Source organism: Ambystoma mexicanum, chromosome 14 (genome assembly GCF_040938575.1).
Source record: "Ambystoma mexicanum isolate Mex_15411 chromosome 14, UKY_AmexF1_1, whole genome shotgun sequence".
Lineage (NCBI taxonomy): Eukaryota > Metazoa > Chordata > Amphibia > Caudata > Ambystomatidae > Ambystoma > Ambystoma mexicanum.
In genome coordinates, this window is record NC_090940.1 from 146,137,314 (window position 1) to 146,162,994 (window position 25,681).

The 25,681-nt window shown below is 42.8% G+C and overlaps 1 protein-coding gene across 2 annotated transcripts in view; it reads right to left on the bottom strand.

Moving 5' to 3' along the window:
• Positions 1–25,681, bottom strand: part of FANCM (FA complementation group M) — a 1,896,264-nt gene that overhangs the window by 191,733 nt on the left and 1,678,850 nt on the right. For both annotated transcript variants that reach the window (XM_069638749.1, XM_069638750.1), the window contains one exon: positions 58–2,218. In XM_069638749.1, the coding sequence (XP_069494850.1) occupies positions 58–2,218 (2,161 nt within the window). The remainder of the gene's footprint in view (positions 1–57; positions 2,219–25,681) is intronic.

Here is a 25,681-nt window from a genome sequence, read left to right on the forward strand (position 1 = left end):
AAGTACATGTTAAAGCAAAAAGCATGTGCTTACATAATGAAGAAAGGAGTACCTTACCCTTGTGTGAAAAATCCGGGTTCACGCTAATCTCAAGCCCTGCACTGTTTCCAGTCGTTCCAGTGAGCAGGGTACGTACCGGTTCTGAATTTAGCAATTTCTTTTTTACAGATTCAGCATTTTCTTTGCTTCTTTTTGCAAAAGGGGTCAATTGTGCTCGTGCTGCAAGGTCTGAAGTAAAACGTTCTGGTGTTCTTTCACAAAACCCACCACTGTTCCACTTCTCACCTAAAGGTGTGAAAAACGAGTTGGTGGGTGCAAAATGAATAGGTGATGTGTAATCTTTATCCTTCGTAGAATTCAAAGGAGAAAATGTTGACCGTTGTTTAGATTTTACAAATCTAATGGGTCTACTTGATGTCACAGGCGTAGAACGCTTTTCTTCTATAATGCTTTCCTTTTTATAGTTTGAGAGAGGTGTAATGCTGCAGTTACCAACAAGGCTCACACTTTGTATATGCAAATCTTCAAGAGGGCTATAAGAAATGCCCTCTGCCTTCTCAATAGCACTTTCATTGAGAACATCAGTGCTTAGTGGTGGATCATCGTCCTCAGACTCTTCAATGGAAAACCCAAGATCAAAATTTACAGAAAACAGCTCTTCCGAACAGTCAAACGTGTCGATCTTGTTTATGGACTCTTTTCCTTCAGGAGGAATACATGTTTTACTTTCAGGATGCAAAACTGATGCTTCGATTTCTTCCTTGTGCTCTGTGGGTGCTGTGTAGATATTTAACGCAAGTCTTTTATCTTTGTCAGGTAAATCCGGGATGGATCCAGAACTGCAGACATTACTCTTACATGGGCTTGTGGTTGAACTTACAGAAAAAGGCTCATCTTCAAATAAATCTATGCTTTCCTCAGTCGGAAGGTCCACAATGTCTTCATCCTCCTCAATACTCTTCTCTCTAATATCTAAAGTATGGGGGGGGTTGCATGTTGGGGAATTCATTTTGCTTCCTTCATCTGCTGTATCCTCTTCGCTTTCACGGTCAAATATGTCATGCCAGTCCGTATCGCTATATTTGCTACCGACATCAGAATTTAATTGGTTACTTGTTTCCAGAGAACCATTTTTCATAGAATAATCGGATGACCTGGATACATTTAATGAAGAGTGTTCTTGTGGGGCGACCTCACAATCTGGCTTGTCAGGTTTTACAGGGGTTAGTGCTGAAGCCTTCAAACACATAATGGACACTTTATTTTTCGCTGTTCTAAAAGACTGAATTTTCATTTCAGTTTTGGGTGATGCCTTTTTTTCATTTTGGATATGCTCATCAGGTAGAATTGGGCCATGTTCAAGTGATTTGCCAAAACAAAGAGGGACAGGTTTATTTTTCAAATGATTACTCTCTTTTTCCTCAGCAATTGTAGACATTATTTCTTCTAGCAGAAGCAGCTCATCCAGTGGAGGAGGTGACCGTGACAAAAACCTTTCCACGTTTGCAATCATTGATTTTATCAAAGAGTGACTGTGATGAATACATTGATTTTTCCGATCACAGTACTCCACTTCTTCAACAGGTGGGTAAAACATGGTGCATGGAATGACTGCGGACTCATCTGTAAAACTAGAGTAACCAGAATCTGCATTAACCCTAGAAAATGCTTCAGATGTTCTTTTATTTAATAGTTTGGTTGAATTACTCAGTCTTTTTTGACAGAGCTCAGTTGTAAAAACCATGTCCTGTTTTCGGGGAATCATATTTTCTGAGAAGCTCACCTCACTGCAGACTTCCTCCTCCATGTCCTGATGCAAGTATTCTGTGTTTTCAAGAGGCACAACTTCTTTAGCAGCAGCAGAATCTATGATAGGGTTGGTTTTTGTGATCGCTGAATCACACATCCTCTCAACTGAAGTTGGTACTCGGCACGTAGAATTATCTAACTCCACTGCACTACATAAGGACAGTGATTTTTTGGTGGATTTGAAATGTGATGCCTTAAAAAGAGATGCATATCCGTCATAAGGCTCAATGAACGAAGAGGCAAGTTTTGGTTTTGTGGTACTGGCTGGTTTTGTCTTTTTAGACGAAAACAAGTTTTCAGCAGACTGCCTTTCCTTTTGGTAACCAGATCGACTTCTTGCTCCTTTTGGTATTTCAATATCCTCCTTGTCCAAATACGACATCATTTCAAGTTCATAGTTGCAACCACCCTGAGCAGGAAACAAAAGAATACAGTATTACCATATGAACGTAAAAGGTATACTTATATGTAGTTTTGAACAACACACTTTATTTAACAAAACAAAGTTAGACAGTCATGGATATATCTGAGCAGTTCCAGACAGCGTCCCTTCAGGACTGTAGTCAGACATGAAAAGATGAGGGATATGAAAAAATAACTCGTACATTGTTTGACTGCCTGATGAGCTAGCACTCTGGATGTGTTCTATAATGGCTGAAACGTTAGTGGCATATATCTCACAGTTCTGGTGAATGATTGGTTTATTTCTGTATCCTTCTAAATCATAAGGACCGCTCAGTTGAAGGGAAATATGGTGGGTGGGGGGGAGTTCAGTGTGTAGGAATAAGCAGAGAGTTCTGTGGTGCACTGGTATAGCTTGTTAACAAGGTAGGGGAATCCACAGTGTGTCAAACAAATTCAGTTCCCAAGACACACCACACCCTCTGCACGTCCCCTAAAAGCATTGGTTATGACATTCAACTCGGGTTTAGAAATGTGTACTTACTACTAGCCAATGGCTGGTGATAATTGACTCGTGGCAAGTACGAAATGGTGTGTTGTGTGCATGTGAAGAACTGGGGATGCAAGTGACAGTTTCCGTCTGGATAGTAGCTTGCAACTTGGCATTTTTACCCCCAATTCAATTTGCATACACTTACAGTGCATAGCAAAGTTCAGTTATGGATATCAAACATATTTAATGCTCTAAGCCTCCCTGGGCAAGAGAGGTCCCTACATTTCACTTTCATTTAGGCTATTGGTCAGGTGGTCAGTTAATCGGATTCTTGTATTCGGCAGATGACTTCCATTGCTACCACATGCCATAGAACACCACAGGGCAAGGGAAGGAGGTAGGTCCATTCTACAGTTCTGTTATTATGACCTTTGCAGACAAGAGGAACAAGCAGTCTTGTTGCTCTCACCATGCACCCAGGATCAAATAAAGGGGATCAACAAGGACATCTACCCCCACAGTTTCTCCGATCTTAAATCAGATTCAAATCGATAAAAATACCTAATCCTGGGCAATCCAACAAAACATTTAGAAGGATACCTCTACTCTTGTATCCCCCTCCAGTAATGACCTGCTCTGTCGGTAGAGAAATGTGGCAGGCGATCACGAATTGAGTACCACCTATATTGTATATTAACACATATGAAGTGGAAACAGAGGACTTAAATAATCTATGTATGTCAATTCTTTTATCTTCAATATACATCCGCTTCACATCATGCAACTTTTTTTGTGTACCCATTTTTTTGAGCAACCTATGATCACTACCACAACATATCGTTTCGAGATTAAGCATTAGTAGATGGTCTGTCCTTTGGGAGATGCTCTTGTCGTTCAGGGTTTAGCAAAGGGTTGAAACGCCCAGTATTTAACTTGAAAATATCTTTATGTATCCCCTTCTTCTAGATCAAATTCTCTTTTGTACGGTTTAAATGGCTCAACTATTACCTAAAAAATAAATCCCCAATTTTTTAGCCTTTATCATTTATCCTCAGGGGAAATTAACATTAATCAGAGATGGGAAAGGAACAAGAACAGGGATCTATGATCAGGCATCCCAAGACGTGAAGGTAGCCTTTGTTTTAGCATACATAAATTGGGGCCTGTGATGAAGTCTGCTGCCTGGTACTACGTAGAGGTGGGAGAGAGGCCTTGGGTGCAGGCTGCCAGCCAGAGCCAATGGATGATGGCACTGGGCGCTCAACTAGCAGGATCCCCAGGACACATTCCCACTGTACGGGCAGCTTGGCAGGAGACAGACACATTGCGGATACCATACCTTGCTCCCAAATGTAGACCAAATGGGATTGTGCCCCTCCTGCACACTAATCTTATAGACAGCCCACTCTTAGCCCTAAACAGCATGGAGCTGCGCCTAGTCAGGCCCCCAAATTCTAGAGCACTGAAGACGCACTTGTTGCATGCCTGGTTACGTTTGTGGGCCAGTATGGGGATGCACCAGGCCGTGAGGTTCGCAGACCTGCAAAAAAAGTCTGCAAACACACGGGCTGAATGTAAAGCAAATGTGGGATATGGAAGAGACAAAGCATATACCCTGAGCCATTACAAAATAACCTTACCTAACAAAAGATTAGTTACAAGATTAGTTACAAGAAGATCCTGCCAGCAGATCTTCCCGACCCTTTGCACATAGAAGCCCTTTCCAAAATGGCTACTTGGGTCTACACAGACTTGGCCAGCCCCTGCAGACTGACTCTGGCTGTCAGAAGTCAAGGGTCACAGCCAATCACAGCCCTTTCCCCCTAAGCATTACGGCTGCAGGCCCTTATAGCCCAGCCTGGCAGCATGGGTTGCAGGAGCAAGGGGTGGTTTTTAGTGAAGGCTGGACAGCAGAAGCAGGAAGAAGCAGAAAAAGCAGACAGTAAGTGCAACTCCACCAGGCTCAGAAGTGTGTCCCGGTTGTGTGACCAGCATTGCCTCTTCCATCTTCTCCCGCCAAATTGGGACTACTTAAGGGCTTGGTTCTTTTGCTTCCTTGCAATGCTCTTCCAGTGTCCCTGGTCATGCAATCAACATTGCCTTCTCCAGCCCACCAGGCTATTAGGAGCCACCTGCTCTTCATTATATACAGCCTTCCCTAAGCATCCTCATTTCGGGCATACAGGGATTCTCATCCAAAGATAAAGACAGTGACATCATCTGTTTATGCCTGGATATGGCCAAGGGGAAGAACCCTAGCCTTTTCTTTCTTAAGATCATGCAGACTTAATGCGTCAAGATCATGATTTTTTGTGACCTAAGCAAGGATATCCTTGAGAAGCGCAAGACTTTTAATTTGGCAAAAGTGAAAGCAATGAATAAAAACCTAAAATACTATATGATTTATCTGGCAATTTTTAGGGTGGTGATTGATGAACAATTCCACTCTTTTAATGACAATAAAGGAGCTGAGGCATTTCTTTCTGATCTTGATCAAGAGCCTATGGAAGAATCTGCAGTTACATCTGGGCACAAAAACACTGAGGAAAAGAAGAGATAAAGAAGAGATAAAGAAGAGATAAGCTTCTGTTATGTTTTGCCATTGATTTATATTTATATTTACATTTAGTGTTGGGTTTTGCATATGATTTATGTTCAATATTGTTTATTTTTCCTTCTTTAAAAAAAACACCTTACATATTGGAAAAGTGTTTGTTGGAATCTGCTGGTGCTTTTATTTGAAGGATCTGTGTGCTAGCGGTTTAGAGTAAAGGACCGTGTTTCTTGTGAAGCATGAGCATGTAAATCCAGGAAGTTGCCTCATTCCTCACTCGGATGGCAAATAACGTGTGCAGAAAAATCCCGTATGATGAGGAGAAAGATGCGCGCTATTGAAATGCCCCTGGGGATCATCCGGCTTGGAAACCTTCTTTCGAATGTGCCTTTCCTGCAGTGATTGTAACGGTGAGTGTTGATATGGATCTAGTTACCCAGAGTTTTTCATACGGCACAATAAACTTTGCAGTCAGACTATATGCGAATATTCATTTGTCCGGCTTCAATGCTGAGACTTCTTTAACATCGCGGGTATACTCACTTCGCTGGTTGTCTCCCGAAATAAGTACGCGTGCAACTTTTTGATTGAGTTCCTAATGCGGATACAAGTCTGGAACGCGGACAAAATGACAAACGAAAGATTTGGTATCTTTGAACTGCTGTGAGACGTCAGGGTGGATGGGAAAAAGAGATACAAGCTAAGGCCCAAATGCACAGCTGGTTGAGCCGCAAACAAGGCTGGCTTCAGAACTCAGCCATATAAATGATTTGATCATTGCCATATTCATAGAAAACTAACAGCAGTAAAAGTAAACAGGCCACACAAATGTAAGAGCATGGAGCTATAGAATTGGGAATTTGATTCTGTTCATAGTCATAGCTTCTTTTCTGGACACTACCACTGTATCTGTCAATTCAAACAAAACAAAGCTGTTACTTTAGTGGCAGTACCACGCCATCAGAAGCCAGAATGCCAAATTCAAAATATCTTTATGTATTCCACAAGAAAACCAAGAACCTTCTCATTTCATGAATTGCTTTGTGAACTATTTGGTGGTTTATGCAGCAATGCATCATTTTTCCTTCATCCCTTCTGATTCGCAACAAATGCAGAAAAGGCATTCATTGGTTTAAGACGATTTCTCTGACAAGCTGGAAGTGGATGATCTGTTTCATAAATTGATGTCTATTCGGTGAAACACTTTCTCACCTCCACCTTTAATGGAGACAACAATTCAGTAGATGGAATGATCGAGCGGCAGGAGAAAATAAATAAAAAATAAAAAAGGAGACAGTGGCTAGGTGTAGCATATGACTGTAGAAAAGCACATAGTATCTTAGGATGTATTATTAGAGTTTAAATTGAACTGGCAACAGTGGATTATTTGTTGTTCCACTTTCACAACCACACAGACATTCCACCACATTCAGCAGGCGTAGATCGCAAGTTTTGTAAATTAGTAAACATAAACAATAGTCATATATTCAATATAGTTTGCTCAGTTTGGATTAGATCAATTCTAGGCCTGCATTTCTATCACGAGTGCACGGACATTGCGGATATACATTCTGTGATTTGTGATGAAATGTGTATGTACACGCACAATTATCTAGTGAATTATTGCATTAGGTGTAGGTTCAGAGAGCGGGCAGCGCCACGAACAAGGTGTGCTTAATATGACCTGCTGTTTCGACCTGATTTGGCCTTGGTAAATGTTTGCTCCCTTCAGGGGAGGTGAACTTCCACTATTAATGGAGATAGTGAAATTAGCCCAGTTTTACCAACTTTCCTGGGTCGGATGCATTGCTACATGGAAGTCATAATTAGCGCTTTCATTCAGTTACAGTGGTGGAGTGCCAGTTTCAGACGTGCTCCCTACTCCCTGCGGTATATATAACTCTATGACGCCTCATAGGTTTGTGTGCTAAAGATCAGTACTATGATGGGAGTGGGGGTCAAAAGGTTCTTTTACTTTATTGCATAGTTATTATTATTTAATATGGGAATTTCGAGGCAGTTGAAACATGACAACCTAGGAATCTTGCTCTTAACTGGCATACTGATTACATCGTTGGGAATCCCCCATTTCCTTTTCATAAATTAAAAGCATTGGAATTCACTCCACACAAGCATTATCAGGAAGGATTCCGAATGCATGTGTCTCTTTATAGAATTAAAGATATGCATACAGTTTCTTAATCCAGAAAACAGTCTCTGGCTGCATATGTTTGTATTCCTCATGTGAGCGTGGTTGGGACCTGGTATATTGTATTTGCAAGGCATACGCTTCTGATATTTCTGGTTAATATTCTGGATGGCCACGAGAATATTGTATGTTTTTTATTAGTACATCGATTAATAGCCGCAGCTACATGTATAAGGGAGACTAAAGGTGTGAATATACACTGTAAGTTATGTTGTTCGAAGTGAATGGTGGAAGGTTATACTGAACTGGGATTGTGAAGGAATTTTGTAACATAGTTTATGAATTGTAGGGATGCAGTAGGAGAAGAAATATGGATGAATTTTCTGTTAATGGATTCCGTTAATCAGGAGTCTAAGGTTTAGAACACAGTTTGAAAATTCAGGAGAATACTCTTAGATGGTTCTGTCTTATTTGGACGGACATGGGTCAAATAGTTTACGGATTTATTTTAATTTTATTTTTGTTGTTGTAATGTATTGTCTTTATGTGTTTTTTGGGTTGGTTGTATGTTGTAGGATGGAAGCATGCACAGTAGGGAATAGTACGAATCAGATGATAATGTGGATCTCACATATTAACAAGAGACCATTTCATGGATGAGATGTGTAGACAGAATAGTTAACTTAACTCATGTTGGTTTACAAATACATAGGGTATCTAGGATGTAATGGGTGATTTAACGTTTGTTTCTTGGAATGTTAAGGGTCTAAATTGCCCCAAGAAAAGGAGGAAAGTGATGGGCAGATTGTGGAGAGCAAATACAGATGTAGTGTTCCTACAAGAGACTCACTTGTTGGAGGAATCTAGAAAGTATCTGACCAATAATAAGTATCCACGTGAAATATCAAATTGTTAGGTTTCTATATCAAGGGGAGTTAGTGCTTGTATTTATTGATGTGGAGAAGGCTTTCAACAGGGTGAATTGGGCATTTTTGGAGTTCACGATGCAAAAGATGGGAGTTTTTTTTTTTTTTTGCAGGCTATTAGATTCCTTCACGTGATGCGACAGTTAGAATTTGGGTAAACAATGAGGCTTCTGTTTCGTTTACATTGGAGAGGGGTACAAGGCAGGGATGCCCGCTGTCGCCGTTCTTGTTTAACTTAGCATTAGAATACTTAGTTGCATATATATGCAGGGATAATGGTATAAAAGGTTTAATGTTTGGGGACACAGAAATTAAAGTATTGTCATATGCTGATGACATGGTGTTTGTAATATCAAATTCGAGGGAAGGGAGTCACACCCTGAAGAAGGCTTTTGAAAGAGTGGGTAAACTTTCTGGTCACAAAGTAAATTGGGAAAAGTCAGACGTTTTTCCACTTTCAGAGAGATGTGTGAGGGGTGATTTTGGGGATTTTAACTGTAAATGGTCTGATTTGAAAGTTAAGTATTTAGGGGTGCATCTTACCAGGGACTTGAAAAGAATTGTTGGGTTCAATGTTGAAATTTTGGTTAATGACCTTCAATATACCAGAAAATGGGAGATTCTGAATTTAGGAATTTGGGCTAAGGTTAACGCCATTAAAATGACTTTATTGCCAAAAGTGTTATATTTAATCCAATCACTTCCCTTGCCTTTTACTAAGAAACTATTAAAGAGGATTGATGCTACCTTTAAGAGGTTTTTATGGGGTGAAAAGGGGAAAGCGAAAATTCCCAAATATATTTTTGTTGCATAAAATACAGGAGGGTGGATTTGGTTACCCGGATCTTGTTAAGTACCATAGAGGCTTTTATCTTGACGTGTCCACAGATAGTTGTGACCCGCTTTGGCTTACAATTAAGAGGGAGGTATTTCACCCGCTGGAATTGGACAATATTTACTCAATGGAAAAAGTGTCATCAAGACGAGTTAGATCGTAAACTATAAATAAAACACGTATGACTAATTTCTTGGTTGACAAGATAATGATCAGAATGTTTATTTGCATTCCAAGGCTTCAATTTGGGGAAATCCTAGTCTTCAACTGGCAAACAAAACGTTATATTGCAGTAGCTGGATTGTTAAATGTATTTTAAGGATTGAAGACATTTTACAGGATGGACGGATCATTCCATTTGTGGAGATAAGGAGGAAGTTTGGTTTGGAGAAGAGGGAATTTAGTAAGTATAACAAGGTTAGGGCACTTCTCTGTCAAAGGCTAGGAATGTTGTCAGGTTCACTAGAAAATGAACTGGTTTTATGTAACGTGTTGAAATCATTTCCACGTGCCTATCTACTTACGTCAACCTAATGCCTCCGGGGGATGCTATTGTTAAGTCTTGGGATAGACTGACAGAAAAATGGGATAATGAGTTGCAGTGCCCAATTTTGGAAGATGAATGGGGGAAAATACTAGAGCTAGGTCATAGGAGTAAATTGGACTTTGAATTTACGTCTAGTTCATCAGAAAATTCTGGGTGGTTGTTATTGGACGACTGTGCGTATGCATGGATTTGGTCTTCTAGATAATGAGGTATGTTGGGGTGTGGGAGAGAGAGAGGGACTATGGTTCACATGATGTGGAATTGTTCGAGGTCAATTAGTTTTTGGGGGGGTGTGTGTTAGATAGATTGTATACAGTATGGTCTATAAACTTTCAGAGAACACCCTTGTCAACAAGTTTTTTGTCAGACAGAGGCAGATGTGTGACTGCTAGAAGGTATAGGTGCTGGATTAATAAAGCTTTACTCGTGGCAGTGAAACAAATTTTACGATTGTGGAAAACTAGGTAAAAGCCACAGGTGGATGATTGGGTTAATGAAATGCAGTTATCAGATTTTGAAAAATATATGTATTGTGGGAGAAATCTGGAAGAGGCTTATTTGGAAATCTGCTCGCATTTTAATGTTTTGTATGGTGTACAGAATTGAGTTTGGTGAACGTTGACTGATATCTGCTTGTTCATGTGGGTTGTGATGAATATTAGGCATGCCGAGTATGGGGTGTGTTTGTGTTTCATGTGGGGTACTTGGTCTGTGTTTTTGATTTTTTTGTCCATTGTTCTTATTTTTTCTTTCTTCTTTTCGTGTTTTCTCCCCTATCTTGGTTTGAGACCTTATGTAAGCTTACAAGTTGTATATAGAGGGTGGATAACAATGCGTGTAGCTATTTTTGTTAATTTACGCAATGGATACTTATACTCTTTTAGGAATTGCTCGTTTAACTCATTGATGATTCTGTACATTTTGTAAATATTAATGTTAGGTCTTTTGAGTATTATTGCCTGCTGTTGATCCTGTTACATGTGAGTGTTAGGCAGAATCCTGTGCAGTTCCCTTAGGGAGCACTACAGAAGATTAAGACTACAGGTGAGAGCAATAAATCCCCTTTGGTATCAGTCTGTACCACAAAGATTTAGTTGGTAGCTGTGGCTGAGCAGTCAGACCTATCTCAAGAGGGAGATTAGCAGTATTCAGGGTTTACACAATAGGCTTACAATAAATACTATGGCACAAGTAAACACTGACCAAAGCTTTGTATTCAAAAGAAGATCTATATTTATTTTATACACTTCTAGTAAAACACATTTATCACAGTTATCAAGCAAGTTAAATTAAGTCAAGGAAAAATACACACGCTCCCTAGTTAAATTGTAGACCAAGTGAACCAGAGCGAAAATTGAGCAAAACGGCACAGTGAAAACCACATACAAGGGATACTCTAGCAATTTCTCACAAGAGAGGGAAAGCACAAGTTATATAGAAATAGTTGCTTACACACCCTAGCAACACTTCCCATAAGTTTGTGAACCACATTAAGCAAGACAGTGCATCGGTATAGGCAATACTTAAATGAAAACTGAGCAAAATGGCATTTCACAAGGTTTAGAAAGGGGAAGAAAAGGGTAGTGATAAGACGTAGGTGCATCAACACAAGTCTAGTTGAGAATCAATCTAAAGAAGGCAGGTCTAACAAATGTCAGTGGTACAGGGCAAGGGCCCAGGAGCAAAATGTTCTTGTAGCTGCAGTCAAGTCTTTGGTTAACAATTTTGAAAAGGTGGATGCAGGAGGTGAAAGACAATGTTAAGAGAGAGGGGCGGCCAATCCAACAGGTAGGTAAAGGATTTAAAACACCTTTAGCGCTACGGCAAAGAAAGGGCGGCCTGGCGGAACAATGTACCTTTAAAATGAAGAAGTGGCTCCTGCGGTGGCAGTTGTTCCTGGTAGTTCCTGCAGTTCGGGGGAATCCAGCAGAGGAAGAGAGGCTCTCGTCATGGAGGAAGGTTCGAGTGACTGCACTACCCAGGGATGAAACCAGCTGCGGTGCTGCCCGACGAATAAAAGGTACGCTCCTATAAATCGCAGTCCGGGTGGACTGGTGCCTGGCTATCCGGCCTCAGAGTACAGGGTACGGGAGATTCGACCAAGGCAGGTCCGGGAAGACTATTGGCAAACTGGTTGGCCCCACCAGCTCAAGGGAAAAAGTCTCTTGCAGATGAAGATCTTCTCTCGTCGTGTGGAGAAAAGTGGTGAGACGCTGCAGCAGGGCTTCACCGGTGGTTAAGCCGTTGCAGATGTCTTTTGCTTCTCTCCTCTTCGGCCTTTTAGTTCCAGTGGCAACCTCTTGCTCTTCCAGTCCTCAGGACCCTGCTTTTATGCAAAAAGATCCCCATTCATACAGCCTAGCTGTCACTCACACAGTGGAGTGGTCATCTTGGCGGGAGACCCTCCAGCCTATCAGGATAGAGTGCGACATGAGTTGCGGAGGCAACCCTGTCCAGGGGTCCTACTCTCCCTCCCACACAATGGACCCCACCCCAGACTCAGTGGTACCGAAAGGAGGGCTTCTTGGCAAAAGCCTGCCAAACGAACTAACAAAGGATCCCCGACCTGGGTTAGGAGTTTAGAGAAAGACACGAGAAAGAAGTTATATTAATGTTCTGGCAAATAAAACCTACCAGAGCAGAGTAAATATTAAAATGCACCGGCGGTATGTTAGAGGCTGTCAGAAAATGTGGTAGCCTCGAACAATGGGAAAATCCCATAGGAACATTTTCGCGGTCAAATATTTATGGTAGCAACCACTGCCACCAGCCAGAAACTTTTGAGAGGGACTGTACGGTACCCCCTCGAAAATGAACATAAGGGAAAACCTATTACCCCTTTCCAGTACTTCCATAGTAAGATGGGTTGTACTGGTTTAGTACATAAAAATTGACTAGTAAAGTCAATTGGGACTTTACATGCCCTGGGAGACAGTAGTCAGTCCCAGGGTATGGAGTCTATGTTTGGGGGTCGCTACGATACCCGTGTGTCTGCACGCACGGAGGGTGCTGTGTAACACATGTGAATAAAGATGGTTCCTATGGGGGATGAGAAAATCCCATAGACATTAAACACAAAAATAGCCTAGAACACACATAGCAAAAATGCCTAAGAGTGGTAAAAAGAGTCTCACTCTTAGCAGGAGAAAGAAACAAACCCTTCAAATCCAGCAAAGCTGCTGGGGGACTCTACACATAAGGGAAATTAGCCATAGAATGAGAATTCTCCCTAACACATGTGTTGTTGTAAAATATAAATAAAGTTTAAAAAAAAAACATGGTTGACACTTCTCAAAAAACTCACTCGGGATCTAGATGAGCTTGCTAACTACTGACCGATAATTAACCCTATGTTCATTGGTAAGATCATTGTGAAGGCAGCTGTCAATCAATTCCATGATCTGATTAAACAGCATCTCCTGCTCTGCGATTACCAATCTGGATTTAGACCCAGATGCAGCAGGGGGAACTGCCACCATTCAGGTCATAGATGGGGATCTCCAAATTCACAACCAAAGGAGACTCTTGCCTTAAACTACCAACTGCACCTCCTCAGAGGTATTCTTCCTTTCCTCTCCTTCCCCCAAAAGCTCACTGTCTCTAGAACTCTGGTTCTTTCTAGGCTGAACTACTGCAACAGCCTCTTTCTAAATTTGCCTACTCTACTCTGCGCCCTCTGCAACTCATCCAGAACAGGACTGCGAGACTTGTCCTTGGCCTCAAGCCCAGGGATCGTATCTCTCCAGCACTGAAATCTCTGCATTGGCTCCCAGTGGCTGTGAGGATTAAGTGCAATACCCTCTGCATTGTCCACAAGGCCTTCTGGGGCCTGGGTCCTCAATACCTCCCATGCTCTCTTCGTAATTTCTTCCTACTTCAGCTCTTCGCGCCTCCACCTCCAACTCCCTCAGGGTCAGTCGCTTCTCCAAGCAACAAGTTGGTGGTAGATCTCCTCCTTCGGCTGGAGCCTCCCAGCCTCTCTGAAATTTGAGGAGAACCATCTCCGGTTCCGGAAGCACCTCAAGACATTCCTCTTTGCTTCTGCCTTCTCTCTTCCTCTCCGCTGCAGATTTCTTGTCTGATACTGCACTGGTCACCTGGCTACCCTCCCGATTTCGGGCCCAAGTCCCTGCCCGCCCAGTTGCACACCTGCACTACCTCCCGGCAACCCTTGCACTTTCGGTCTGTATCTGTAACCCTACAGGTCCCCTACCTGCACTGTGGACACCTGCTGTCTGCACTTACCCTTGCACCTGCCACCTGCTGGCCGCACTTCTTTTTAATGTTTTGATCCATTGTACAGCACTGCCCCCCCCCTTTCCCCTGTCACTTTTCCCCTCCGCACTCCCCTGCACTTGCGCGATCTCAATGTCACCAGGCCTAGTAAGATTTTTCTCTCTGTCCTCCCTCTGTTCCCCACTCCCTTGCTGCATCGCACCTTGAAACACTTCTGTATAGGCGCATTATAAATGCCATATCATATCACATAGTTGTTCACTTCCCACTTATAAATAGGTAGATAGACTGGGGTTCAAAAGTAGCGTCTTCAACTCATTCGCCTCCTACCTTTATAATACTACCAAGCAGACCAGATGGGTAACTTCAGAGTAAACCGTAGCCCAGTGACCTGTGGAGTCAACCAGGGTTCAATTCTCTCCCCAGTAATCTTCAATCTCTATATCGAACCACTTGGGAATAGTACGAATCATGCTTCTCAACAACCCAAATATCTTGCTTCAACAATACACAGACAATATATTTATTGATTGATGACATTTCTATGGCGGTGGCATCTTTTACAACGGATGGTCCGATTTCCAGTGGCCCATCTGCAAGAATGTTACTGTTAGCAGACGATGCCGTTCTGATATCCAAGAACCTCCCCCCACTCCTGTTTAAAGAAACAGCAGTTTTTATTTACCAGAATTTGTGTGAAAAGGCACTGAAATTAATTCCCAAAAAACAAAGGTGCTTGCCTGTTTTGGTAACAAAAGACAAAAAACACTAAGATTGATGTTACACTTAATGGGTGCTCTTTACAGGAGGTTTTAACAGTTTATTACCTGACGATCAGGTTTAGCAAAATGGGCCTATGGTCAAAGCTTATTGAAAAAGCTAATACAATCTTAATTTAGAAACTACTCTGTGGTGCTTATGTTCATGCCCCGGTATGGTAAAAATGTAGTAGACCCCTTGACCATGTTAACAAGGCGCAGGCCCATCAGGCTAGCCTTTATGATGGCGAAATATGTGGGTCACATTTACAGAAACAGCTTGAAAAGGAGTGAAAATAAAATTCTTGAGCAGAACCTACGGGTACCTTCGCTGCCACTAATCTTTCCATCTATTATAATTAGGCTGGACGTTAAGGCTGTGATTAAATCAGAACCTGCAGTCTATGGGTGAGGCGAAGGAATTTCAACTCAGTTCCTATGAAAATGCCATTTGTGAAGTCTTAAAACAGGAAGGCAGTTCTGGCGTGTGTTTGTTGAAACACAATAGAGAGATGTTAAGATCAATAGCCTCTCCCATTACTGGGATAATATAGATAGATACTATTATAATCGATTCAGTCTTTTGGTTTTTATCATCAACAGAAAAGAAACCTCAATTATCCCCATTTCTATTATGGCAGTTCCCTGACACTAATAAAATAACGTAACTAATGCTTGTCAGGATGTCTTGCATAAACTCAGTCTTCTGTCAAAGCCCTATCCTAAAACTATACAATATAATAAAGAATAAATATACTTTGGCTTTGAGTGGCTGGTTTCTAACCCCCACCCTCGGTGGTCGTCAGTCTCTTGATGATTCTCTCTCTCTCTCTCTCTCTCTCTCTCTCTCTCTCTCTCTCATCAAGATTACAGGTGGTGGCATCATTCTTAGCTGACCTGAGTTATCTGACCCTTCAGGCCGTTTGTTTCCTATTTCCCGTTCACTCCCTTCTCAGGTATAGTCACTGGCAGTGTTTCCTCCAATTGTCGGCCACCCAGGCCTCCTCCTTCGCATTCACCCCTTTTCGGCCTATTCCCACTAATGCCTCTCGTGGGTTTCTCAGATCTCTTTCTACCTCACTCGGGACATTCTCAGTTTTAGCCCTTTGTGGCTTTCTCGGGTCAGTTTCTCCCTCTTTCTGGATATTCTTAAATTCAGCACTTCGTGGCTTGTTTTGGGGCCTTTCCGCCCTCTGCCGGTTACTCCTCTCGAACCATGTATCTGTGCTTTGGCAGCATTGCTCGTCGGGGGAAGTGGCGTTGCAGGTACTGCAGAACCGCAGTCCCAAATTCCTTGCGGTTGGGTCCTCTGCCGTGGTTCATTCTGTCATCCAGGGAAAGAACGGCAGCATTGGGGTTGCTCGGAGCCGGCATGCCGATGTGGTGGCAACTGGTTTCCTGCTTGGGGGAAGACAGTCCCCAGGCTCTGCGCTTGCTTTCTGGATTCAGCAGTATTCCACAGGCTCTCGCACACCAATCTTTCCACGTGGTCCTGCCTCCAGGCTCCGGCAAGGGAGGTGGCTTCTTAGTCATCAAGCAGAGACTGCTAGCCTCTGCCTGCTGGCTTACTCATTCCTCCTCATTGCTGCCCACACTTTTAAGTTCATCCGTGGAAGGAGAACATTCCACTGGTTCTCAGCTGCAGGTGAGTGTGTCAAAAACCTTGAGTCAGAAACCAAGCCAAACCTGTTAAAGGGGCAATGCACATCATAACATTTCTCAGTTGCCATATATCCTATGAAAGCTTGGGAGTCAGCATTCAGATCTACTTGGGATGCCTTGTCCCCTAAGGAGGAGGGGGAGCGCACCCAGAGTGAGATCCTGCTTGCCCTGTCCCCTACAGAGTGTGCTGCGTAGTAGGCTCACCTCCCTAGTTTTACAGGGGGCTCCCCCTTTGGGAGAAGGGACTAACTTCCTGGATTTGTCACAATATCCTGGTATCTGGATTTGATGATTAACAGCTCAATGGTGTGAATATATTTTAGTAAAACTGAAGCCTGATTATGAGCCATCCAAAACGCAATCCACTCCTCCGCAAGTGCCAGTTGCAGCTCTCCTAAGAAAGTGGAACCCGCATTTGTTAGATTTGTGCCCACTGTACAAACAGTCAAAGGAAAGTATTCCTGGTTTCAAATTGTGTGCCTCTCCTATCAAGAGATGCAGAAAAGATTTTAGAGACTGTCTGTTAGGTCATAGGATACGCAGTCTAAATTCTAAATCCACTGTGGACATGAATAGAACTCTTGCTGTCTACATTTTTGTTGATGGCCTGGAGGTGGCATGCATGCCAAAACAGGTCATGTTCGATTATTTCCATCAAGAACTACAAATGGATATGCACAAAAATCGTTGTATTAATTGGTATTGAACTTTATATGTGAATTGTATTTTGGTAATGTGTTCAAAACTGTAGTCCTAATCACTATTTATGTACTATAAAGATGAACAGTCCTCAAATTGCAGCATTATATGTACAAAATGATTATTGAAACTCTGCGTCACCCCCGCCCCCCTTCAGATGTCTCCCCATGATGTCATTTTGTAGGTCAAAGTGAATCCCTTCTGGAGACGCAGAGTTAAGATAGTCAACACTTCACAAACGTGCTGAATTTCAAGAGGTTTGTTATGCTTTAATTTCTCTGGGGCCTCATAGCCATGACCTTCGACCATGGCCAATGGTCACAGCCTTCGGCATCAGCCACTGTCCAAGTTGCAACAATTACTTAAAAAAAGGTAAGGCCACTTGCCATGGCCAACAGTGGCCCCGGCCTACCGGCTCAGTCCTATACCCAGCCTCTCAAAACAAATATCATCTATCCCTCACGCTGAGGGATGAAACAGGGAAGTTATTAAAAGCAAATTAACATGGGCCATTAGATAGTGCCCTTCCATCTATGGACTAAAAAATAAATGAAACATAAGGCCTAATGCATCACAGAGAGGATGCATAAGCATGGGTTCAGGAATAACCCTAGGCATTACCTTGATGGGGTCATATATTAGTTCTGCAGGTGCAGTCCCCACTTTCAAATTGAAGTCGCCCCCAACGAAAAACACCTGCACATGTGCCTTCCATCAACAAATCACTCTGTAATTCAGATGTCACATTTTGTTAAACAGCCAAAGGTGCCTGAGCGCTTCATTTAGACAGTTACAAAACTGAAAAAACAGCTTTGTCTAGAAAACTGATTTGTAGGGAAGCAGTTGAATATGCAGAGAACAAGAACAATTATAAAAGCATTTCATTTTATGTTCACCAAAATGTATATACATGCAGCATGTCTACCTCTCTTGTTAACGATTGCAGGGACACCTTAAGAGGTGAAGCCATCAAGTATGGGCAACTCAGTGCAGCATGTATCCTAAAGTAATTGGATCAGGTGTTTGTAAAAAGTTAGGTCGCAGCGTTGACTCAGACCTCCAAATTGCAATTGTCCATGAGATTAACCTAAAATCGGAACAAATGTTAAGTGCTGAATAGTTTCCCCTCTACGGCTTGCTTGTTCAAACCTGAGGAGTGGTGATAATCAGTGGAAACATACAAGTCAGTTCAGATCTTCAGTAAAAGTACAACAGCACACGTTTGCAGTGGGAATCGTAAAGGTATATATGTAAACTTGTTTAAGAGTAACACAAGGAATCCAAAAATGGGATGGAACCTCTTGGATATCCATATGATATAAAGGTTGAGGCCTAGATCATATTACAAGACGGTTGTGGGGCCTTATTCCTGTACTGGTTGTGATATAGTAATATTTGAAATCTTATCTGTAAAAACACACAGTGTCAAATCTGACTTAAGAACGGGAGGATTATTTTTTAAATTAAGTCGTAACTGTTATGTAGAGCATTTACTATGAGCCAATCATCTCATGTTGGAATACAAATTACCGCATGGCCATATGTAATTGGCCGATTTTATAAGGAACGTGCCATACTTAAGGCCTATAACATGTTCACAATTCCAGAAGTGTAAATGGACAACATCACCCTTTTCTCTTTTTTTCTTTTTTACAATGCTGAGCCACCCAATCATTTCTGCAAGCCATTAAGACGCCCTGCGAAGAGAAACAATTAAAAACTTGGGAATTTAATCAGTGGTAGCTTTTACAAATAAGAAAAAGGGTGGTCTCCTTTAGGCCAATATGCAGTGGGGCCACAAGGGGGTTGGCCGCAGGGGGCAACTACAGCCTTCCCAGATTGATACCATTACATTGTTTAAATGCTCTGGCAGGAACAGACAAAATACCAGAATTACTTAAAAGCTTTCTATGAGAAGCAGTTGTCAGATTAGCTTTCTCAAAAGCCTGCAAAGTTTCCGATAGGGAATCGGGTTATCATGCTATGAACAGAGCCAGTTATTGAGATCAACACCCGCAGACACTGCATCCTCTGTATTGCACAACATACTGCACTCTTCAGTTGACTCCTTTCAAATAAAAAAATATTGCTTCGATGGAGGTTAATCATTTCACACTGAGCGTGGTCTGGTTAAGCATGGCCTCCTGCACCCCCAATGAATACCAAGGACTTCTGGCAATTGCATAAATTACTTGTTCCAAACGAAAGCTTTTTTTTTTTTTTTTATAGACCTTTTTCCCTTCAAGTTCCCCTTCCTTTGGATCAGCGTCATTTTTCATGGGCAATCTTACCTGAGCACACCTGTTAGAGTCATGCGTTCTGCGGTGCCCCAGACTGCTGCCTCTTACCTCCTCCTTGCTCTGTCACTGTCCAGGGTGCTCTGATTCTCCTGCTCACTTCCTGAAACATATGCACAATGACCCAACCTCGCACCATCCATAGCTGGGAGGGCTCTCTCCTCGCTGTGCCCTAAAACCTCGTTGAAACATCGGCTTCTGGTAAATGCCATTTTATCACCAGTTGAGGGGTGTCCTCTTTGCCCAACCTTAATGATTTGCTTTCTTTGGAAATGGGGATGGAAGCGCTTTATAGTGGAAATACATGAGGCACGCGCCTCTAACCCCATCATGATTTGCAGTCTCTGCTATTTTTCTTCGTTTTACATCAATACCCTTTCCTCTTTACCCCCAGCTACGTGTATGACCAAGTGCTGTCCAAACGCACTTCCAGCAACGACATTACCACGGCATCTTGACCAGAAACCATGAAAGTCAGCTGCGGGCACTGGGGCTGAACAGAATTCAAGTCCGCTGAGCAATTATGAGTTCCCCCTTGTGATAAGCGAAAGCGCCTTGTGGAACTGTGCGACCTGTACTAGGAGGCAGCTATGGCCTTTCCAGATCTCCCACTGCGCCAGGGTCAACAACGTGGTTTTGCTCACGTAGGATAATACTGTCAGTCTTCAGATATATGATATCAAGTAAACAGGTTCCGTTGGGATCATTATGTGTTAATTACTGGTATGTTTCCTTTAGCAAAGGTAACTTCAGATAATGTCCCCCATGCCATGCGTATACCGACAATGCCTTGATTCTACTTTCAATTCAATTGAGTCAAGCAGTACCAAAATGATAAAGAGCGATGCCAGCGCCCAGGTGTAGGTGTGAGATAATTGATTCGGTCTCAATGACAGCAAGATGGATATTTCCTTCATCAAAGCATGGGATGATGTCTGAAGTTCTCAAGCCTGGGTACCACGGACACCAACCGACTCTTAGCAAACAAGGAATTTTTTGGCGACTATTAACACAATCTGCTTTATAAGCCACAGGTTACAGCAGTGACTAACAGGGCCCCTTTAACGTCTAAATAGCTTGCAGGAAAGTGTTCAGTTCCCCCAGGAGGAGCAGAGAGTTGCCTCAGCAATGATAGTCTCACAACTTAATTATTGCAAGAGAACTTATAAGAGCCTCTGTAAAAAGACAGCCATACAAAGCGGTTCTTCTACTGTATCTTTCTTTATAGTAAGCCAACAATTAACACCTAACCATGCACTTCAGGGCACCCTTACCTCTGTTCATTGTCGTCGCATGTGCTTCAGGTCTGATCAGTGTGATAGTATTCTGACATGCAGGCAAAAGCTTAATATTTTCATTTAAAAAGGCCCTTAACATCTAACTAAAAAGGCAATTTTATGACCAATCAAAACTATACTGAGGGTTACTGTGATGCAGCAAGCCACCATGTCACTGATTGCTATCCGCATAGAGAGTGGACTACATTGGTGCTTATTTATTTGGGATTACATTTGTTGAAGAATCAACAAGTGACAGTGACAGAGACAGGGCTTCTAAGGTGGCACTCTGTAAAACAGCTGGCAGAGCGGAGATGACATATAATAAAATGGCCACTGTACCCAAGTTTAAGTTGCCATAGTACATAGCATGTTCTCTAGAGAAGAGCACTACGCACACAAGTAAAAATGATCCTATTCCTCTGAGCTGTAAGCATTTGACATTGTAAAACTTTGCTAGGCAATTTTTTGTGAGCAGTATTCTGTTTTGTTCTGCTGCAGAAGAACATAACGCCGACACGCATTGAAAGGCTAATTAGGAGAGATGCACAAGAACATCCTGCTCGCATATTCAGGGTTCAATGAGACGATGCAACATGGCTCGAATGCAAAAGCTGAAAAACACTGAAAGGGTCTGGAGGTGAACTGCACAGGCGTGTGGAAGGGTTGCATACTTTGTTCTTCATTTTACAAAAAAACATTACATGCGTAGTGTATGGTCTAACAAACTCCCATGACATTTACGCACACAACAAAAATAGTGTTTCATTAAATGGAATCACATATTGGAGTTTGAAGTAGCATCAAGAAAACTATGCCAGGGAGATGGAAAAGGGGCAAAGGATCTAAAGAGAGCAGATGAATGGATGAAACAAGGCTGAGATTTCTTACAGTACACTTATGAACGCCATTTGCGGGTCGGGGGGTGGTAGAAGCCGATATTGCTGGCTCCCACCCTTACCCCTCTTTGCCATCACGCTTCTGCCGTTGCAACCCTTGCATGCAGCAGCGCTTTTGAACCTCACTCCATGAATAGGTCAACTGTGAAGGGGTAAGCGTAGGACAGAGGGGGAACCCTCACTACTGAAAGGAAGGGATAGACAAGGGGTGGACACTTGTGCACCATCTGCCCAGAACAGAGAGTTAAAGTAGGAGAAGCTGGCAAGAAGTTGAAGGGATCTGGCACTTTTACCCACCACCAGGAAGAGACCACATGAAGGGGGCAGGCCTCCAGCCACGGCTTGTTCCATCCACCCCACCCCATGCCAAACACAGGTGTGCCAAAGGGAAAGGAGCCCCACTTTATGGTACCTCGCCACTTGATGCAATATCCTTCCACTCCCCCATCCCCCAATCGGTGTGTGAGGAACACTTCAGCACCAAAGAAGGAGACAGTAGATCAAGGATGCAGATGGAGTGAGTGAACACAATTGTTGTGTGCTGCTGACTGGCACCACCAGACCTCACCACTTATTACAGGTCCAGCGGCCCTGGCCCTGGCCATGAATCAAGGGCACTAAAAGAAAAAAGGTAGGGTTTACATGAAAGGTGGTAAGTGCAACAGACAAAGACTCCTGCCTGCACCTTATTGTGTGGTAGTGGGAAGCCAAGAGGAATGCGGTCACTACTGGCAGGGTCATGGAGGACCCAGGAGTGAATGGGGAGGAACCCTTAGGTACCTGCTATCCCCAATGTGTGGGGGGCTGGCCTCCATATACCCTCTGCCTAAATCGGTGTGCAGAATATCACCTAGAAAAGCGAGCAAATCTGCAGTATCCATGGACTGCAGGCGAATAGAATCCCAGTGTTTTTTTGATGGGGAGCACTTAGCGAGACATGCCGTCCCAGTGCACAGCCTCCATGCTCCCGCATATGCACAAAGCTATCAGATGTTAGCAATTCCAAGATGGCAGACAAGGTTTATGTAGCAGTGGTGGAGCCAAGAGTAGTTCCCCACTCAGTATTTTCTGATGGGTGAAACCAATCAAGCATTAAACCTGGACCAATCACATAAAATAACCACTGAGGGCACGCAGTTGCAGATGCTTACCCAAACTCAGGCTTTAGGGGAAGGGCAAAAAGAGTGAAAAGGGCTACATTGAGCAAGATAGTGTATAGGCGCGTTATGAATGCCTTATCATATCATAGTGTAGCTTGTTGGAGATGGGGGAAGGAGCGAGAGGAGAGCGGCCTACGTTTGGCAAGGGAATTTTGAGCAAGAAAGCAGTGTAAGAGCGGAGAGAGATAAGAGGGGAAAGAGCTGCAGAGGGAGGAAGAAGTAAAAGCTTAAAAAGGTGGGAAGGAGGAAGCGTGTAAAGGGCGAACGTTTGAAGAGAGAAGGGTTTGAATAGAAGGGATGAGGAGGCAGTAGGAGACAGTTGGAAGGGTATCAGAGGCCCATGTACCCTTTAAGAGAAGAAGTTGGAGAGCAGAGTAGAAGGGTGCGAATTGAAGGAGGGAGGAGAAGTAAAAGAGAGTCTAAAGACTGGAGTACCAGCTAGAGGAGCACAGAGGACTGTGCAAGAGGAAAGCGTGGTAGTGGAAGGATGTGAAAAACAGCAGAAGGTGGATGGGGGAGTGGAGAAGAAGATGGGGACTCAGAGATGGGAAGAGCAGAGGAGAACGCAGTACGAGGAGGGTCCCAATGTCAACTGAGATCCCATAAGCAGGGGTGGAGGTACAAAGCCCATGGGTTGGCAGTATGAGCAGCTGGCATGGTGTCAAGGTGGTGGACTTAGAAAGAGGGACCAGAGCAGGACTAGCCTAGAGCCCAAGGAATGAGCACCTGGGTAGACATCGGGGAGAAGGGGTACACGGATGCACTAGGAGGAGGACACCTGAAAAGGGAGGTAATCCAGGCCTGAGAGTCGGTCACCAGAAATAGACTGTGGTCTGCATACCTGCAACCCCTACCATGCTGCAACCTATTAGTGGACGGGTGTCTTATGCCAAGAGAAAGAAACTTCTGAAGATCAGCAAAGTAATGACCATCGTATGCTTAGAAAACAGGACGACCAGAAAGAAAGTGATGGAAATAACATCAACTTCCCGATGAAGAAAGGGTGAATGTTGATAGTCTACCACCCTTAGACTCATCATATGAGCTTAATGCAATCTCGGCGCAATTAGAGGTTTCCAGAATGGCCAAGGATTCACTAGATAAATATCTACAAAGAGATACTAGACTAATAGCATATGATGTTATGCCAGAATCGGAATGAGCACAGGAACTTGGAACTCCAACAAAAGAAGCGCTACACTTTGTTTTAAGCTCCCTGGTGAAAGTGTTTGATAACTTAAAAACAAAGGTACATCAACATTCTGCAACCCTTCTGGAGATCACTAAGGATCTAGAAATTAACAAATCAACCATGGTGGCACTTAAGTCAGCGATCAATGACTCAGTAGGTGAAACATTGGCTGAATTTCGCTCACTATCTAAGATCCAAGCAGAAAAGATGGACTTTCTGATTGAACAGTGGGAGGGAGCAAAAGAGGAGCCAATTATCATGAATTCTAATTTAGGTGAAGGCATGAATGGTATAACGCAAGGAAGATGAACGCGATGTACACAATTCCTGCCAACTAATCCCCTGAAGATAAATATGAATGATACATCGCTCTCGGCGTCTGTACTGGAAGAATTTATCCGGCTGGCACAGTTGGCAGAGCAAGAAGATATTGTTATGACTACTATAGAGGATATTGGAGTGAAACTAATTCCAGCATCAAAAGAAATTGTGGACAAACAATGGAAAAAACTAAAAGGGAAGACAAAGAAGCAAAGGAAAAAAAATGATTATAGAACAAAAGGAGACTGCAACAAACAATCTGAATGAGGCCATAGCAGTCAATGGGGACAAACCATAGCATGATACTAACCGCTTCATCAGAAATCTGAAAGGGCTGAACGTGTAGGAACAACGAAGAAATAACAAGAAGGGATCTAATCCTGATATTGGGGAAAAAACAAAACAAAATCTACAAGATAAAGATACAATTTCTGGGAATCCGACTACTGAGCCAGAAGTAATAAAGATCAAAGTGGGGATTCAAACTGACACAAATGAACCACCCCTAAAGATAGCCCCGATGTTCCTAAAGGCTAAACAAAGAGAAGAAGTGAAGAGGCCGACTGTAGTGTATTCAATAGGATCCCAAAAAGAGCAGAACCCACAATCTGATATGAAGGAACAACCTGGACCTGAAGAGAGGCCTATAACAGTAAGTGGCAGACAATTCCCAGATAATGAGACGAATAATGTGGAAGACCAAAGAAATCAAAAACACCAAATGAGACTCAGCCCACTCCCAAGATCTAAGGAATACATACCCATACAGACAAGACAAAGTCCAGGATGAAGTACAAGGCCTAAAAGCGTTCTTATCAGGAGTGACTGCAGGCAACAAAATAAAATCTCCCTTGAATCGTACAAGAATACTTTCAGAGATTAAATGTATTTCGGACTTAAAATTCTTTTTGTCTTCTGATATAGTCCGTGTTTGTTTTCCACATACCCCAAAAACGGACATTGCTGAATTGGACCTGAAATCAAGATTGGGGCTTGAAATGATCTTAGATGCCAAAGGGGAAAGGGCAAAGAGGGGCTTTTTGGTATCAAGAGAATTGTCAGATAGAGTGAAAACAACCCCTCCAAAATTATCAAAACAAGAGACACGATATAATCGTCAAAGTACAGCAAAGATCTCAATTGTATCCCCCAACGTTTGGGAGATCGTACCGGAAATCGTCTCCCAAATATTTCTTAAACTGGGTATTCCAGAACAGAAACTCTAGTTAGTGATTTCATCAGGACATTATCCTGGTATACAAGGGGGCATAATTCTTTTTGTGATGATGCCACGAAGTGCTGTATCTTAGAAAATTTCGATCTGATATTATTCCAGGAAACGTGGTTAAAATCGTCTTTTGCACTAGATGGTTTCTCCTTATATCATTAATTGGTAGTGGGATCAGGTATGGGTTGTCCTGCAGGTGGTATAAGTATTGCATGTAGAAATTAGGTGTTTCCAAGT